Source organism: Ruditapes philippinarum, unplaced genomic scaffold (assembly GCF_026571515.1).
Source record: "Ruditapes philippinarum isolate M1 unplaced genomic scaffold, ASM2657151v2 ctg3080_1_1_1_1, whole genome shotgun sequence".
Classification (NCBI taxonomy): Eukaryota; Metazoa; Mollusca; class Bivalvia; order Venerida; family Veneridae; genus Ruditapes; species Ruditapes philippinarum.
This window is the reverse complement of record NW_026857125.1, coordinates 167082-182728: the sequence shown is the minus strand read 5'-3', so window position 1 is coordinate 182728 and position 15647 is coordinate 167082. Positions and strand designations below refer to the sequence as shown.

At 33.0% G+C, this 15647-nt stretch overlaps 1 protein-coding gene across 1 annotated transcript in view; it reads right to left on the bottom strand.

Moving 5' to 3' along the window:
* Positions 1-2297: 2297 nt before the first annotated feature.
* Positions 2298-15647, bottom strand: part of LOC132748843 (E3 ubiquitin-protein ligase MIB2-like) — a 48333-nt gene continuing 34983 nt past the window's right edge. Inside the window, exons 12-15 of the mRNA XM_060738496.1 lie at positions 15334-15419; positions 11012-11160; positions 7489-7725; positions 2298-6468 (exon numbers count right to left, since the gene is read on the bottom strand). Coding sequence (XP_060594479.1) covers positions 6048-6468; positions 7489-7725; positions 11012-11160; positions 15334-15419 — 893 coding nt within the window. The 3' untranslated portion in view covers positions 2298-6047. The remainder of the gene's footprint in view (positions 6469-7488; positions 7726-11011; positions 11161-15333; positions 15420-15647) is intronic.

Here is a 15647-nt window from a genome sequence, read left to right as displayed (position 1 = left end):
AATAATTCAATTCTAAGAGGTCTTTTGGTAATGAAAACTGATGGCTGAAGTGATTACAGATTTGAAAACTATGAAAAATAACAAAGGGTAACAACTGAAAAATAATGCAGGGTAGGTTATCATTCTTGTGTGCTGCACTCCTTCTCAATGAGATCTCTCCACCTATGATACCTCTAACACTTTTTGAGATAAGCTCCAGACAAAAAGTATGAAAAATAACAAAGGGCATTCCTCCTCAATAAGATCTATCCAGCTATGAAGTATTATGTTGACATCTCAAAGACTTTTTGAGCTATGCTCCACACAGTATGAAAAATAACAAAGGGCAATAACTCAAAAAATATGAAGGGTAGAGTTATCATTCTTTTGCACTGCACACCTCCTGAGTGAGATCTATCCACCTATAAAGTTTCATGTTGATATCTCAAAGGCTTTTTAAGTTATGCTTTGGACAAAAATTTAGTTTAAACAAGAATTTCGAACGACACATATGCCACCTTTCTAGCCCTTGACTCAAATAATTGGTAATTTTGTTACAGAAACTTTCCATAAATGGGTACATGGAAGTGTTCAATTATGGAAAAAAGAAAAATAATGAAGACTTTGTGATAAATAGTTTTCAAGATAATGAGATATTTAAGGCCCCTGTGACCTAGAACTTTGAACTAGTGACCCAAAATCAATAGGGGTCATCTTATAGGTATTACCAATCAATACTACAAATATGAAGACTTTGTGATACATAGTTTTCAAGATAATAAGCGGAAACCAAACTGACATTCAAGAACCCTGTGAACTTAAATTTGACTTATTCACCCAAAAATCAATAAGTTCACTTACTTGTGATAAAAAATCTTCAAGATAATATGCGGAAACCATTCTGACATTTAAGGCCCCTGTGACCTTGACCTTTGATCTAGTGACCCCAAAAGCAATACGGATCATCTGTTGGTTATGACAAATCACTTTGTGAAATATGAAGACTTTGTGATTATTATCTTTCAAGATAATGAGCTGAAACCATTCTACCATTCAAAGACCCTGTGACCTTGACCTTTGACCTAGTGACCACAAAATCAATAGGGGTCATCTACTAGTTATGACCAATCAATATGTGAAATATGTAGACTTTGTTATAAATAGTAACCAAGATAATAAGTCGAAATCATATTACCATTCAAGGATTCTGTGACCTTGACCTTTAACCTAATGACCCCAAAATCAATAAGGGTCATCTACCACTTATGAACAATCAATATGTGAAATATTAAGACTTTGTGATTTATACTTTTCAAGATAATCAGTGGAAACCATTCTGACATTTAAGGCCCTTGTGACCTTGATCTTTGACCTAGTGATCCCAAAATCAATAGGGGTTATTTACTAGTAATGACCAATCACTATGTGAAATATGAAGACTTTGTGATGAATACTTTTCAAGATAATCAGCGGAAACCATTTTGACATTTAAGGCCCCTGTGACCTTGACCTAGTAACCCCAAAATCAATAGGGGTCATCTACTAGTTATGACCAATGACTATGTGAAATATGAAGACTTTGTGATAAATACTTTTCAAGATAATCAGCCGAAACCATGTGGTCTACTGACGGACAGACCGACCAACAGACTGACATTAGCAAAACAATTTACCCCCTCTTCTTCGAAGGGGGGCATAAAAATAACAAAGAGCAATAACTGAAAAAAATGCAGGGTAGAGTTATCATTCTTGTGCACTGCACTCCTCCTCAATATGATCTATCCACCTATGAAGTTTAATGTTGATACCTCAAATACTTTTTGAGATATGCTCTGGACAAAAATGTCAGACGGAAGGACATAGACTATTTCTATATCCCCTTTCGGTGGGGGATAACAAGTCGTGTAGCATATATTAGGGGGCCTTCAAGGAAGATATCTTCTCATGGCTACTTATGCCAAACTATTGCATACATGTTTGTACACCTATATGGATGTCAACCTTTTTTACCTCATTGGGCTTTTACCTACATTTAGCTTTAGGCAAATGTATGCCATCAATACAGATGTATCTTCCTGGCTGCTTCAGGCCTTCTTCCCTGACTGCCAAAGGCCTATTTACCTGACTGCTAAAGGCCTACTTCCCTGGCTTATACTATACTTGTGGCATTTGGAAGTTATTTCTTCAACACGTTAAGCACCTAAACAATCAATCCAATCTGCATTATACTTATCCCAAGTTTATTTGCCTAAATAAACATAGATCATTTTGTGGAAAAAATGGACCGCAAGATCTGCAGTGAAAACAAACAAAAATAATACAAATAAATACTTTAATTGTTGACTATGACATATATTTGTTGAAATTAATCTTGAAGATATAATTAAAGACACACACACTTTACCAAGAGACCACACAAAATATAGAAAAATCATGCAAGGCATCAGGAAAAAAAAAGAAATTTGATAATGTGACAAACAGACATGCATACATGTTTGTAGAGAGACCCTCTGTAGAGTAATAACCTCTATATAACAATAGTATCAAATAATGCTAATGTAAGATATAATCTCTCTTGAATTCAGCATCATAGACTTCTTTGCTCTCTTTAATTAAACTGGAAATAATTCATGACTTTTAATCAGCCATGTATATAATAGATATATAGTTCAATAAAAACTACCACAGTACATTATTTATGAAAGGTATAAAGATCCAAAGTACCTTAGTTAACAGCAACTTTCATTATTAATAGTTAATAGGATTGGCTAAGAATATGAACAGATATAAACTTTATCCAATTACTGCCACTTTTCAATCATCCCTAGAAAAGCCTAACTTTTGGCCATATTTGTAATGTAACCTAACTACAAGCATATCTTGTGTTTATCTTGATTGCTTAATTTAATACCAATGTCAATTATTGAGATAAAGAGAGAGAAAAATATCATTAATTACATGCAAAATATGTGAAATATATGTTTTCCACAAATTCTTAATTTTCACAGTTAAAATCACAATAATTTTCTAAAAAAGAAAAGATTTAGAGACTAATTTTGTTTACAAGTCAGCTGAAATGAATATTTTCCAGGGCCATGATATATACGTAAAGAGCTACTTGATTCTAATGTACATACTCAACTGTACAATTCATAACTAGAACTTAGTAAGTCAATAAAGTAGCTAAACCATAATATAACATGTTTTCTCATATATTTTTCCAGTAAGTTTGTCACTAGAATGGCATCTTACTAACAACCCAAAAATTTCATAAAATAGCATGTTTTTACTATTATGTTCTTATAAATATGTTAAAATTGTTTGTTACCATTTATCTTGAGGTGAATTATGCAATAATGCCTTCAAAATACAAATTGACTTTATCATGAAATTGTACAACACTTTATTATGTGGTACAGTATATATTTTGTTAACTGATTGAAAAGTGGCAATAAAATTTTTAACAACTAGAAATTAAGTCAGTAATAGTTTGTCTACAATGTATGTTTCTATTAAAATTGCAAAAAAGTTGTTGAATTCATAAGATGAAATAATAATTTTCATGGAATTACAAAAAAAAAAGTGATTTTATTAATTTCATTGTCAATTATTGCCAAAAATTCTGTTAGCTAATCGAACATACCAAATATTGTTTAGTAAAAGATGACACTATTAGAAATGGTACACATGAGTGACATAAGAGAGAACAAACTGAAGACTACTAGTATCTGCTCCAACAAGAATAATTTCGGGAGCATCATCATGGTTGTTACCCATAAAAGAATTAATTAAAATACATGTATTGCAAAACTGTGGTTCCAATATATATACAAAACAAAAGCCACCACCGGGCGGGGGCCACGCTCGACTTTTTACTTTTTTCTAAAAGCAAACATTAACAAAGAAACGTTTGAACAAATCTTAATGTTTCCTTTTTATAATTTTAATAGGCCTGTCTTGTCACACTAGTTTTGTCAAAGTATGAATCCTTTCCATAAATAATTGACAATAGTCAGAAAATATTGTCAAAATTTAGAAGAAAATATATATATTTTATATATATATATATTTAAAATTCATATATATATATATATATATATATATATAATATATATATATATAGATAAAATTATAATGTTTAAGAAATAACAAACTCTATGTATTTTATCTATTTCAACACTGCACAAGGAACATTTATCACGTTTTAATATATATATATATATATATATATATATATATATATACAGTCCGACCCCGGTTATTCGATAACTCTTTATTCGAATACCCGGCATTATCCGAAGTAGATCGGCGGTACCGTTTTTATCTCTATATAAATCAATATAAATACGAGCGTATTATTCGAAATGCATTATCCGAATACCTCCTTTTTTTTCGAAGTAAAATTTCGGTCCCGATTAGACAATTATGAAAGAATTTCACACCTATTATTCGAAGCCAGCCTAATTATTATTCGAAGCCAGACTAATTGGCGCAGATCCATTCGCTGACCGGTCGACTTGTGAAAAATATCAACAGTCATGCGTGTATTTAGACAATTGTGATAATAACTCTTTATCAACTTTAATAACCGAAACTGAAAAGCTATGCACCGTGTCCGATTTTGTTATTGTTATTGCTTTAAGATGACAGCAATATTTTTCATACATACCGTATATGTAAATTTGTCAAAACATCCAAAACATCTTTTTCATTAATTGTACCGCTACATGAGAGCCTTTATCTTAATCGAAAATACCAGAGTTTAGCTGTAAATACCGTAGTGGCGGCCATTATCAAGGCTTTGCGCGAAACGAAATGATACATAATGTAGAATAAAATTAAAGTATTTATGTCTAAAATGTCAAATACAATATTTTTTACGCATCTTTTCTTTAATATTTATTTTTCTCAACTGATAACAGGTGATTACAGGAAGTGAATATGTTGTAAACGATAGTTTTGCTATGATTGGTCAAAGTGGAGTAGTTTTCGTCTATCACAATATTCCGATTTCGATTATTCGAACCCATCGATTATTCGAAGTAAATATTCAGTCCCAGACACTTCGAATAAACGGGGTTGGACTGTATATAAAATTATAACATGATAAATGTTCCTTGTGCAGTGTTGAAATAGATAAAATAATAATGTTTAAGAAATAACAAACACTATGTATATTTAGTAGCGCTTTCAATGCTTTCTTCGCATATCTTCAGCCAAAACTTTATATATATACTGTATATATATAAAACAAAAAACACAGTCTATGACTTAACTTATTTAATTATTTGCCAACCGGTTTCTCTTATGATCATCAAGGCAAATGTGATGTCGTCGCATAGTAACGACGCACTTTTGTGCACACATAAATACATCCACACCAATAAATATATATGATCATTTAATGCATAAATCAGTGAAAATTCAATAATTTAACCTTCAAGGTCATAAAAGGGCCAAGGTCAATTTAAGTTTGATAAACATGAAGGTCTTGTCCTGGAGAATGTTCTGTTATAATATAAAGTCAATCCATTCAAAAATAGTAAAGTTACAGCAAGTTACAGCCAAAAAAATTAAAATTTCAATAATTTGACCTTCAAAATCAAGGTCATTTATAAGGTCATGGTCTGGCCACTTATTTTAAAGGGCTTCCTTGAAGATTATTATGTTCAAGTTTGAAGATAATCAATTCAAAAATAACAAAGTTACAGCCAATAATAGCAAGAACAAGCAAAATTTGGACATTTGACCTTGAAGGTCAAGGTCATTTATGGATGAAGGTCAAGGTTAGTGTGGTCTACTGAAAGGTCTTGTCCCAAGGGTTGTTGTGGCCAAGTATGAAGATAATACACCAAGAACTAAAAAAGTAATGATCCAGGTACAAGTTTGCGGACGGCAACAGCAACGGCAATGCAGCCATGACTATAACAATACCTCTACTTTTTTTTTTTTTAAAAAGTCGAGCTAAAAAAAAGAAAACAAGAAATATTACATAAACAAATACGTATGACAACTATAAAAATTATGAATTCAGCTATCTCCAAAATTTCAAAATGTATTTTAGGCCATTACCTATACTCTACAATGTATTCTGGGTAATATTGGTTTTTATCAAACACACAATATATAGTTGGATTGAGTATATTATTAACAGTAGAATCATAATAACCCTTCCTAAAGTCATTTGTATCAATTTGTGGGGGTCTTTTTAATCCCGGTGCACCGAGACAGTATTTTCCGGTCAATACTTTAGCAACAAACATAACTTTATATCCATTATCACCCGCCGAGGCATATAAGTCAGAGTACTTTGCTGTAGTTGCAAAGTATGCACCATCCCCATATAGCGCTCCAACTCTCGACCCTGCGATGCGAAAATCAAAATTGTCAAAAGCGATTAAGTCGACAAGATCCGGTTTTGTTCCATGATATAGGTGCTGCTCGCAGGCACTGCCTTGTCCACCTTTGCTTTCCATTTCACGCTTTTTCCTGAAATATATATATATGTTTTGATGTTGATAAATGGTTCTCTTTACATTCTGCAAGACAAGTAATAGAAAGAACATCGAAACACCAGGCTATCTGATTTGTACGAGGGTTGTAGCCCCCGAGAAAATATCAGATTGCCGTGTGTGTTTTGATGTTCTTTCTCTTTTGTATCATAGTCAAACATAGAACACGTTCCCTGTTGTCACAATATGAAACCCCAGTAAAAAAAGTAACCAATGAACAAGCATCTGAATATGATATTTCTATCGCTTTCCCTTTCTCTGCCGTGACAATAAGTAAACCCCAGAAAAAAATGAGCCAATCAATCGGTATGCTCTGGAATGAGTATAACTTATACCTGCACTCAAGTGAACACACTGTGCATGTATGTGTATATGATTTAACTCTGACACATTTTCAACAGAAAGATCCCCAAACTATGATACAAACTATTCTTATTGCTTGATAGTAAAACCAGGGTCTTGCATGAATGTGATGAGCTGACAAAAGCAAATCAATGCAAGAGTTATTGGTCTTGCTCAGTGACTAACCACTATGACCATGAAGATATTTGTGAAAGTTCAAATGAATAACTTCTGTGAAAGAAAAACAAAAACTTGCAAAAAACAAAACTCTCCATGAAAGTCTTTAAAAATGGCATTCAGTGAAAATTGTATATAGAGTTATAAGCCTGGTATAGGTGATCTACAATTACAAATCTTTAAGCAAGTATGAAATCATAAATGAATACCTCTATGAGTTTATCAGATATGAAGTAATAAAAAACTTTAATTTTATGCTAAAAAACCAAGAGACAATTAAATATAACAGATGGTACCTTTTAATTCAAATGGGAAAGAACCTTCAGAAAATGTTTGTGGACAGAAAAAAAACAAAGAAAAGACCATAAAGTCTCTGAATATCTTCAACCTAAATAAAATCTTTACAAAAAATATTTGGTTTAACATCCATCCATCAATTTTGTTAAAAAGGCTTTTTTTTAAATAGCAAAGTACTCACAAAGTATAATGTTCCCAGAGTAATGGATTTTGTATACGTTTAATACAGCCTATTTCACATTGACTAAGGGTATTCTTAAAATGTTTCTCAACTTCAGCAAACTCCTGTTTCTGCATGGCATCTGATGTGTCAAGTTGCACCATATCCACGTCTGTTACTTTCATTGCCTTCCAGTGCATTGGCAGACGTACTCCAGCTTGAGATTTTGCTGGTGCCTGTTTGTAGGCAGCAGTAAGCCTGAAAGTTGGAAACCTTACTATGCAAACATGTTAATACAACAGATGCTTTTAGTATAGGAAGAAATAATTTATGTCTATGACAAAAGTATAGGGGTGAAGCAAATCTAAACTGGTATATAGGACTAAAACTATTAAATTGCTTGAACAGAATGCACCTTTGCACCAGTATGGAGTCAGCCTGCATGCATCTTCACCTTAGTGCATTAAAGAGTTAACTCCTTATATCATTTAACAGGAATTAGGGCATTACTGCATTTAAGTGACAACATGTGCAATCTGATCAGGCTCCATACTGTTAGTAGGTTTGATATCTAAATCCCTTAAATTTAGAATGAACTGTTCCAAATTCAAAGCAGGACAGATCCATTACACAAATTCAGCAGGTTAAACGGTTAAAACTTCAGGTTTCTGGGTATCAGTGTTCTAATTATAAAATGGAAGAATCCAAGTTCACATAGAAATGTTCTGGTACAATTTCATTATAAAATGCCATCTAAGAATTATAACAATTATTTTTTAACACAGAATTTTCTCAATGATGTCTCAATAAATGAACAATTAATTTTATCAACGCTTATTTGCAAAAAATAAAAATAAAAAACAAGAGCTGTCACCCAAGTGACGAATGCCCCCCGAAAAGGTTTCTAAAGCATGCAGGTATTATGAAATGAAAGAAAATGAAAGTTACTAATTGCTTCATATTGTTCTTTGTATTATTGTACCTATAATTTCTAATTCTGATAGTGTGAACCTTCAAAATATAAGTATGACCTTGACCTTTGGAGAAGGGACGTGGTTCTTGGATGCAACAGAATGTTGTCATGAGACAGACATTTGTGCCAAGTTATTTCTAAAACCCTCAATGCATGACAAAGTTACAGTCTGGACATGATTGTTGTGTAAGTTGGGACAGACAGACGGACATGACCTTTAGCAACAACACATCGTCTTGATGTGGTTGACATTTGTGCAAAGTTATTTTAAAATTTTTTATGCATGACAAAGTTACAGTCCGGACATGAATGTGTATCTTCAAACTCTTCTCGAGAGAATGAGTACCTTCAAACTATAAGTGTGACCTTGACCTTGAAGGTAGGGACATGGGTCTTAGTCGCTACATGTTGTCTTGATGTGGTAGACATTTATGCCTAGTTACTTTAAAATCCTTTGATGCATGACAATGTTACAGTCCGGACATGAATGTGTGTACCTATAAACTCTTATTGTGATAGAGTGAACTTCAAAATGGTAGTGTGACCTTGACCTTTGAGGTAGGGACATGATTATTGAACGCGACACATCGTCTCTATGTGGTAGACATTTATGCCAAGTTATCCCATAAAAATTGCATTTTCCCCTGTAATGTTACTATGTGCATGAAGTATCAAATTCACAACAAGAGGGCCATGATGGCCCTGAGGTCGCTCACCTGTATATAGGCCCCCCCAACCCCCACCCCCAACGTTGCAGGTCCAATTTAACCCAAGGGCTTTTATTTGCACAAACTTGGTAGACACCCATAAGAAGATGTTTCATGCTAAACATCTAAGCTCTAGCTCATTGGGCTTTTTAAAAGAAGATTTTTTAAAGTTTTTACTATACACATATAGTTAAAAACAATGACACCCCTGGGGCGGGGCCAGTTTTGACCCCAGGGCTTTTATTTGAACAAACTTTGTAGACACTTACTAGAAGATGTTTCATGCTTAATATCTAAACTCTAGCTATTTGAGTTTTTTCAAAGAAGATTTTAAGTTTTTGCTATACACACATAAAGAAAAATCAATGACCCCCGGGCGGGGCCAATTTTGACCCCAGGTCTTTTATTTAAACAAACTTTGTAGACACTCACTAAAAGATGTTTCATGCTTAATATCTTAACTCTAGCTATTTGGGTTTTTTCAAAGAAGATTTTTTAAGTTTTTGCTATACACATATAAGGAAAATCAATGACCCCCTGGGCGGTGCCAATTTTGACCCCAGGGCTTTTATTTGAACAAACTTGGTAGACACCTATTAGAACATGTTTGATGCTAAATATCTTAGCCATAGCTCTTTGAGTTCTTTAAAAGAAGATATTTTAAGTTTTTACTATATGCATATAGGGAAAATCAATGACCCCCCGGGGCGGGGCCAATTTTGACCCCAGGGCTTTTATTTGAACAAACTTGGTAGACACTTATTAGAACATGTTTCATGCTAAATATCTTAGCTCTAACTCTTTTGGTTCTTTAAAAGAAGATTTTTTAAGTTTTTACTATATGCATATAGGGAAAATCAATGACCCCCTGGGGCGGTGCCAATTTTGACCCCAGGGCTTTTATTTGAACAAACTTGGTAGACACCTATTAGAACATGTTTGATGCTCAATATCTTAGCCATAGCTCTTTGAGTTCTTTAAAAGAGAATTTTTTAGTTTTTACTATATGCATATAGGGAAAATCAATGACCCCCCAGGGCAGGGCCAATTTTGACCCCAGGGCTTTTATTTGAACAAACTTGGTAGACACCCATTAGAACATGTTTCATGCTAAATATCTTAGCTCTAGCTCTTTGGGTTCTTTAAAAGAAGATTTTTTAAATTTTTACTATATGCATATAGGGAAAATCAATGAACCCCCGGGGCGGGGCCAATTTTGACCCCAGGGCTTTTATTTGAACAAACTTGGTAGACACTCACTAGAAGATGTTTCATGCCAAATATCTAAGCTCTAGCTCTTATGGTTTTTTAAAAGAAGATATTTAAAGTTTTTTCTTTCGGTTGCCATGGCAACCAGAGTTCTGCATGGAATTAAATTCTTTGAACAATTTTTAAAGGTGACCACCAAAGGAACATTCCTGTGAAGTTTGGATGAAATTGGCTTAGTGGTTTATGAGGAGATGTCATTTAAAGAAAAAGTTTACGGACGATGGACAGACGACGGACGCCGGACGAAAAGCGATCACAAAAGCTCACCCTGTCACTTTGACAGGTGAGCTAATAAAAAAAACTCCAAAAAAACCTGTCCTAACTGAACTTTTTTCTGTATTTGTAAATTTAAACCAAAACACTAATGATATAAATCTTTAAACAAATAAAAAGAAGATTTTTTTAACTACTACTTTAGCATTGAAGAAAGTCAAATTTCAACTTAATATTTAAGTCTATAAAGTCATTTTAGTTTTAAGGTGAGTATTGGCCTATGTAAAAATTGAGATTAGAAACTTTACACCATATAAGTGTCTGTGAAAAAAAAAAGTAAAATATAACAAAATCAATGTAAAAACATTTTATAAAATTATACTTTTCAATCATGGCTTTCATTTTAGGATCTACAATCATATCTATGGTTGTTTCACCAGCCTTGTTCTTTATGTGTAAATCTGCTCCTTTCTCCAGTAATGTATACACTATCTGTATGTTAGTCTCACTACTCCACGATCTCGAACTTTTCTGAAATATAAAAATTATTTATTTCTTGTTTTCTTTCTGGAAAGTTTCAAAGTATAATCTTATGATGCTGAAGCCACACAATCCCTCAACAACAACAAAGGCTGTCTCAGGAAGAGTATGTCTCCACTATCCTCAGTGCTTGACAATAAAACAAGAGCCATGCCAAGGCTATATGGCAAAATATAGACTTGATACTTTAGACCCAAGCAGGAAAATACTCATCATATTCCAGTCTAAATTTAATGATCCTAAGGTCATTTAACAATATTTAAAGTCGCTAACCTATCTTGGAGAAACTGAAGAATGGAGTTAATTTAAAATGAAAATCTTAAGTGTTTATGACGATCTTACACACTAATATTTATCTTGGAATTTTGTAACTTCAAGTAAGTAAGTAAGTAAGTAAGTAAGTAAGTAACGACTTTATTTAATGAGGCAACACAGTTGGGCAAGCCCAGTCTTCCCTGTGAGCCTCAACAATGTACAAAACAATTTATAAAATAAAATACATGAATAAGAGAATAAATAACTACATAAGTTGATTTCATTATTATACATTCAACATTGAAATATTTGAGATCAACCTTAAACAACAAAAGACATGTGTTGATAATATACTGGTATACAAATGTTATCAAAAGTGAAAAGTAACATATATATAAAACAAACATATTCAAACAAATATTCAAACAGATATTTACATTGCATTTAAGCAGAGGTTTCCATCAGAGAACCACCATGTTAAGTATGTTTTTTTGAATTCTGCAAGACTGTTTGATTGCCTGATGTGTAATGGTAATTTGTTCCAGATATTAGGCCCAGAGTATGCAAGAGCTTTTCTGCAAAACTCTAGTCTAGGTTTGGGTATATGTAGTGTCTGTTGAGTGTGTGATCTAAGAGTTGTGTGCGAAAATAAATCAGACATATAATGTGGCAATAGATTGTTAAGGGATTTGTAAACAAGAATTAACTTTTTATAATGTATGCGGTCATGTATTTTTAACCAATTCAATTCATGAAACAATATATCTGAGGGTGTATCAATTTCTGCATCAAGTATAATACGGGCGGCTCTCTTTTGAAATTTGTATATGCTGTTCAGTAATTCATCATTACAATTTCCCCAAATAGTGCAGCAGTAATCTAGGTGTGGCAATATGTATGCATTATAAAAAACTATTCTCATTTGTTTGTTTAGGTATTGTTTAATACGAAGTAGAAGATACAGTAATGAATTGCATTTTTTAATCAGATGTTCAATTTGACAGTTCCATGATAATCTATGATCCACGTGAATTCCTAGTAATTTTTCAGAGTTAGTAAATTCAATGTCATTTTCCTGCATTTTCAAAATGTAGTCATTGCTTGATTTAATTGTGTTGTAAATAATATTTGATGGGGAGATTATCATCGCTTTTGTTTTTTGAGGATTTGGTAGCATAGAGTTTCTTGCACACCAGTCGTAGATGATGTCAATGCTATTTTGTAGTGATCTGTAGACTGAGTCAATAGATGATCCAAATGAGGTGATAGTTGTATCGTCTGCAAACATGTCAGTAGATGTATTTGGGAGGTTTAAAGGCAAGTCATTTATATATAGAATGAATAGAGCGGGGCCAAGAATGGATCCCTGAGGGACTCCAGATGATATTTCTTTGGCACTTGATAATTTGCCAGAGATTGAGACCTGTTGAGTTCTGTTTGAGAGATAAGATTTAAACCAGTTAAGTGTTTCCCCTGCAAACTGATATTGTGTCATCTTTTGCATGAAGAGTGAATGATTAAGTAAATCAAAGGCCTTAGTTAGATCAAGAAAAACAGTGCCTACAAGTTTGTTGTGATTGATTGCAGAAATCCAAGTGTCAATGATAGATGTTAATGCTGTTTCACAGGAATGATTTGAACGGAAACCTGATTGAGTCTTATGCAATAACGAATTTGTTTCAAGAAAAGTTTTAAGGTGATTACTGACATGTTTTTCTAGTACTTTGGAAAGAACAGGGAGAATGAAAATAGGACGATAGTTATTTGCATCAGATTTGTTCCCTTTTTTGAAAATTGGTATTATCTTTGCTTTTTTGAAAAGTGTAGGGAAAGCAGATGTTGAAATGCTTTGGTTAAATATTTGTGTGAGTGGTTTTGCTATAACTTCAGCTGAGATTTTTAAAAATTTTGCTCCTATGTCATCCAAACCTGTTGCTTTATTTGAGTCTAGGGATATGAGTTGCTTGATGACAAATTCTTCTTGTATTTGTGGAATCTGAAAGGAAGAAGTTGCACTTGTGTGTTTAGTGGTGAACTCGTGTATTGTTGTTTTGTCTTCATTTGAAAGGATAGAACAGTTTTCTGGAGCTTTTTTAAATACATTAGCAAAAAAATCATTGAAATATTCAGCAGTGGTGTGTGCGTCCTGTATAGGATTACCTGATATGTCAACAATAAAGTTAGTTTGAGATTTGGATGATTTACCTGAAATGTCTTTTAGATTTTTCCATAGCTTTTTAGGGTTGTTAGGATTATTATTTATTGAATTTGTATAAAATGACTTTTTTGCATCTGTTATAAGTGATTTTGTTTTATTTCTCCAGTATTTGAAGGAATCTTCATCATTAGACCTTTTGGCATGGTCTCTTTTCATCATAGCATGGGATATTTCAGTATTAAACCAGTCTGGTAGATTTTTATGTTTTACCCTTTTTTGTTTTATAGGAGCATGTGAGTTTAGTGAATCATTATATAGATTGAGAAAATATTCAAGTGAATCATCTATGTCATCAAAAATATCAATTACAGACCATGGCTGTGCTTTTAGAGAATTGATAAAATTTTGTTCATCAAAATTTTTAACATTTCTGTATCTAATCATATTATGTGTGGGTCCTGAGTCCTTTTGTGATGACAGTTTTCGTGTGAAGCAGACTGGATAATGGTCACTAAGGTTAATGTGGGGTACACATATTTCGACTATGTTACATGGCATATTTGTATAGACATGGTCAATGATGGAAGAAGTTTGATGGGTGACTCTGGTGGATTCCTCAACCATCTGGGTCAAATTAAATGCATTTATTGTGTTCCTCCAAGTAGAATTTGAATCTAAATTACTCATGTTATAGTTCAAGTCACCAGTTATGATAACCTCTTTGTTTTCTGAATATAACCGTTCTAAAACTTGTTCAAATTCCTGATTCCAGGCACAATTTGAAGATGGAGGTCTGTAGATATATCCAAATATGAATGGCTTTTGCTTAGAACACTTTATTTCAAGCCAGATGGCTTCAAGCATATCACTATCAAGGTCATGTCTTTGAACACTATGATATTTACAATTTACATATACAACTACTCCTCCTCCATTACTTTGTCTGTCTCTTCTAAACATATTGAAATTATTTAGTTGAAATTCACTGTCTTCAAAATGACTATTTAAAAATGTTTCACATAAGCCAAGTATATCGATTTCTTTGTGGTAATGTAATAAAATTTTCATCTGATCAAATTTGGGGTAGAGATAATGGATATTGAGATGAAAAATTTTTAATCCAAGAAGGGGAATAATTTGGTAAAAAGCCATGGAAGAGTAATAATATCTGCCATATGTTATAGTTCAGATCAGAATATCCGTCACCATGGTGAGTACCCAAGGCACAGATATTTTGATCTGATCCAAAAACATGTCGGATATTTTTTCTTGCATATTCTGCCACATTATTTTATATTTAAAATGTTTACCTCAATAAGATATTTAGTCATGGAAATAAAAAGTCATTTCATCCATTACTATTTTCTTACAATAGCATATGAATTTACAACTTGAATTACAAGGAGGCATCGACGCCATCCTAAGCAAATAATTCCCTTCTAAAATGCGCAAAATAACCTCATCTTATGGCAGTTTACTCATAAAATGCACTAAAATGACCCCATTGTATAGCACGCCACTCATCTAGCACCCCTCATGCTAGATGAAATTTCCAGCATGGGTAAAACTAACGGAAACATCAGTCTGTTATGCAAGAATAACAGGTCTTAATGACTTAAAAATATTTATCCAAAGATGTACGGTTAATGAGAAGCAGACGCCATGTTGCAAAGGATAGCAACATTTTTCTTTATACTAGAACTTGAATAATATTTGAATGCTTTTATACACTTAAACAATGTCAAACTTACAGATGCTGAAATTTTCTGTGTTTTTGTTTTCTGAGACATGTGAAGGGGTGTGTCCCCTGCATTATCCTGGGCATTCACATTAGCTTCTACAATGAATAAATACAAATAACTATAATAAACACATCATAAATTCTGGTTAAAAAATCTTCATCATAAATTCTCACTTTTAGTATTTATAACATACAATGTGCTCTCAGTAAACAGGTAAAAATCTTTATCATAAAATCTCACTTCCAGTATTTATAACATACAATGTACTCTCAGTAAACAGGTAAATATCTTCATCATAAAATCTTGGTACAATCTTTTTTGCA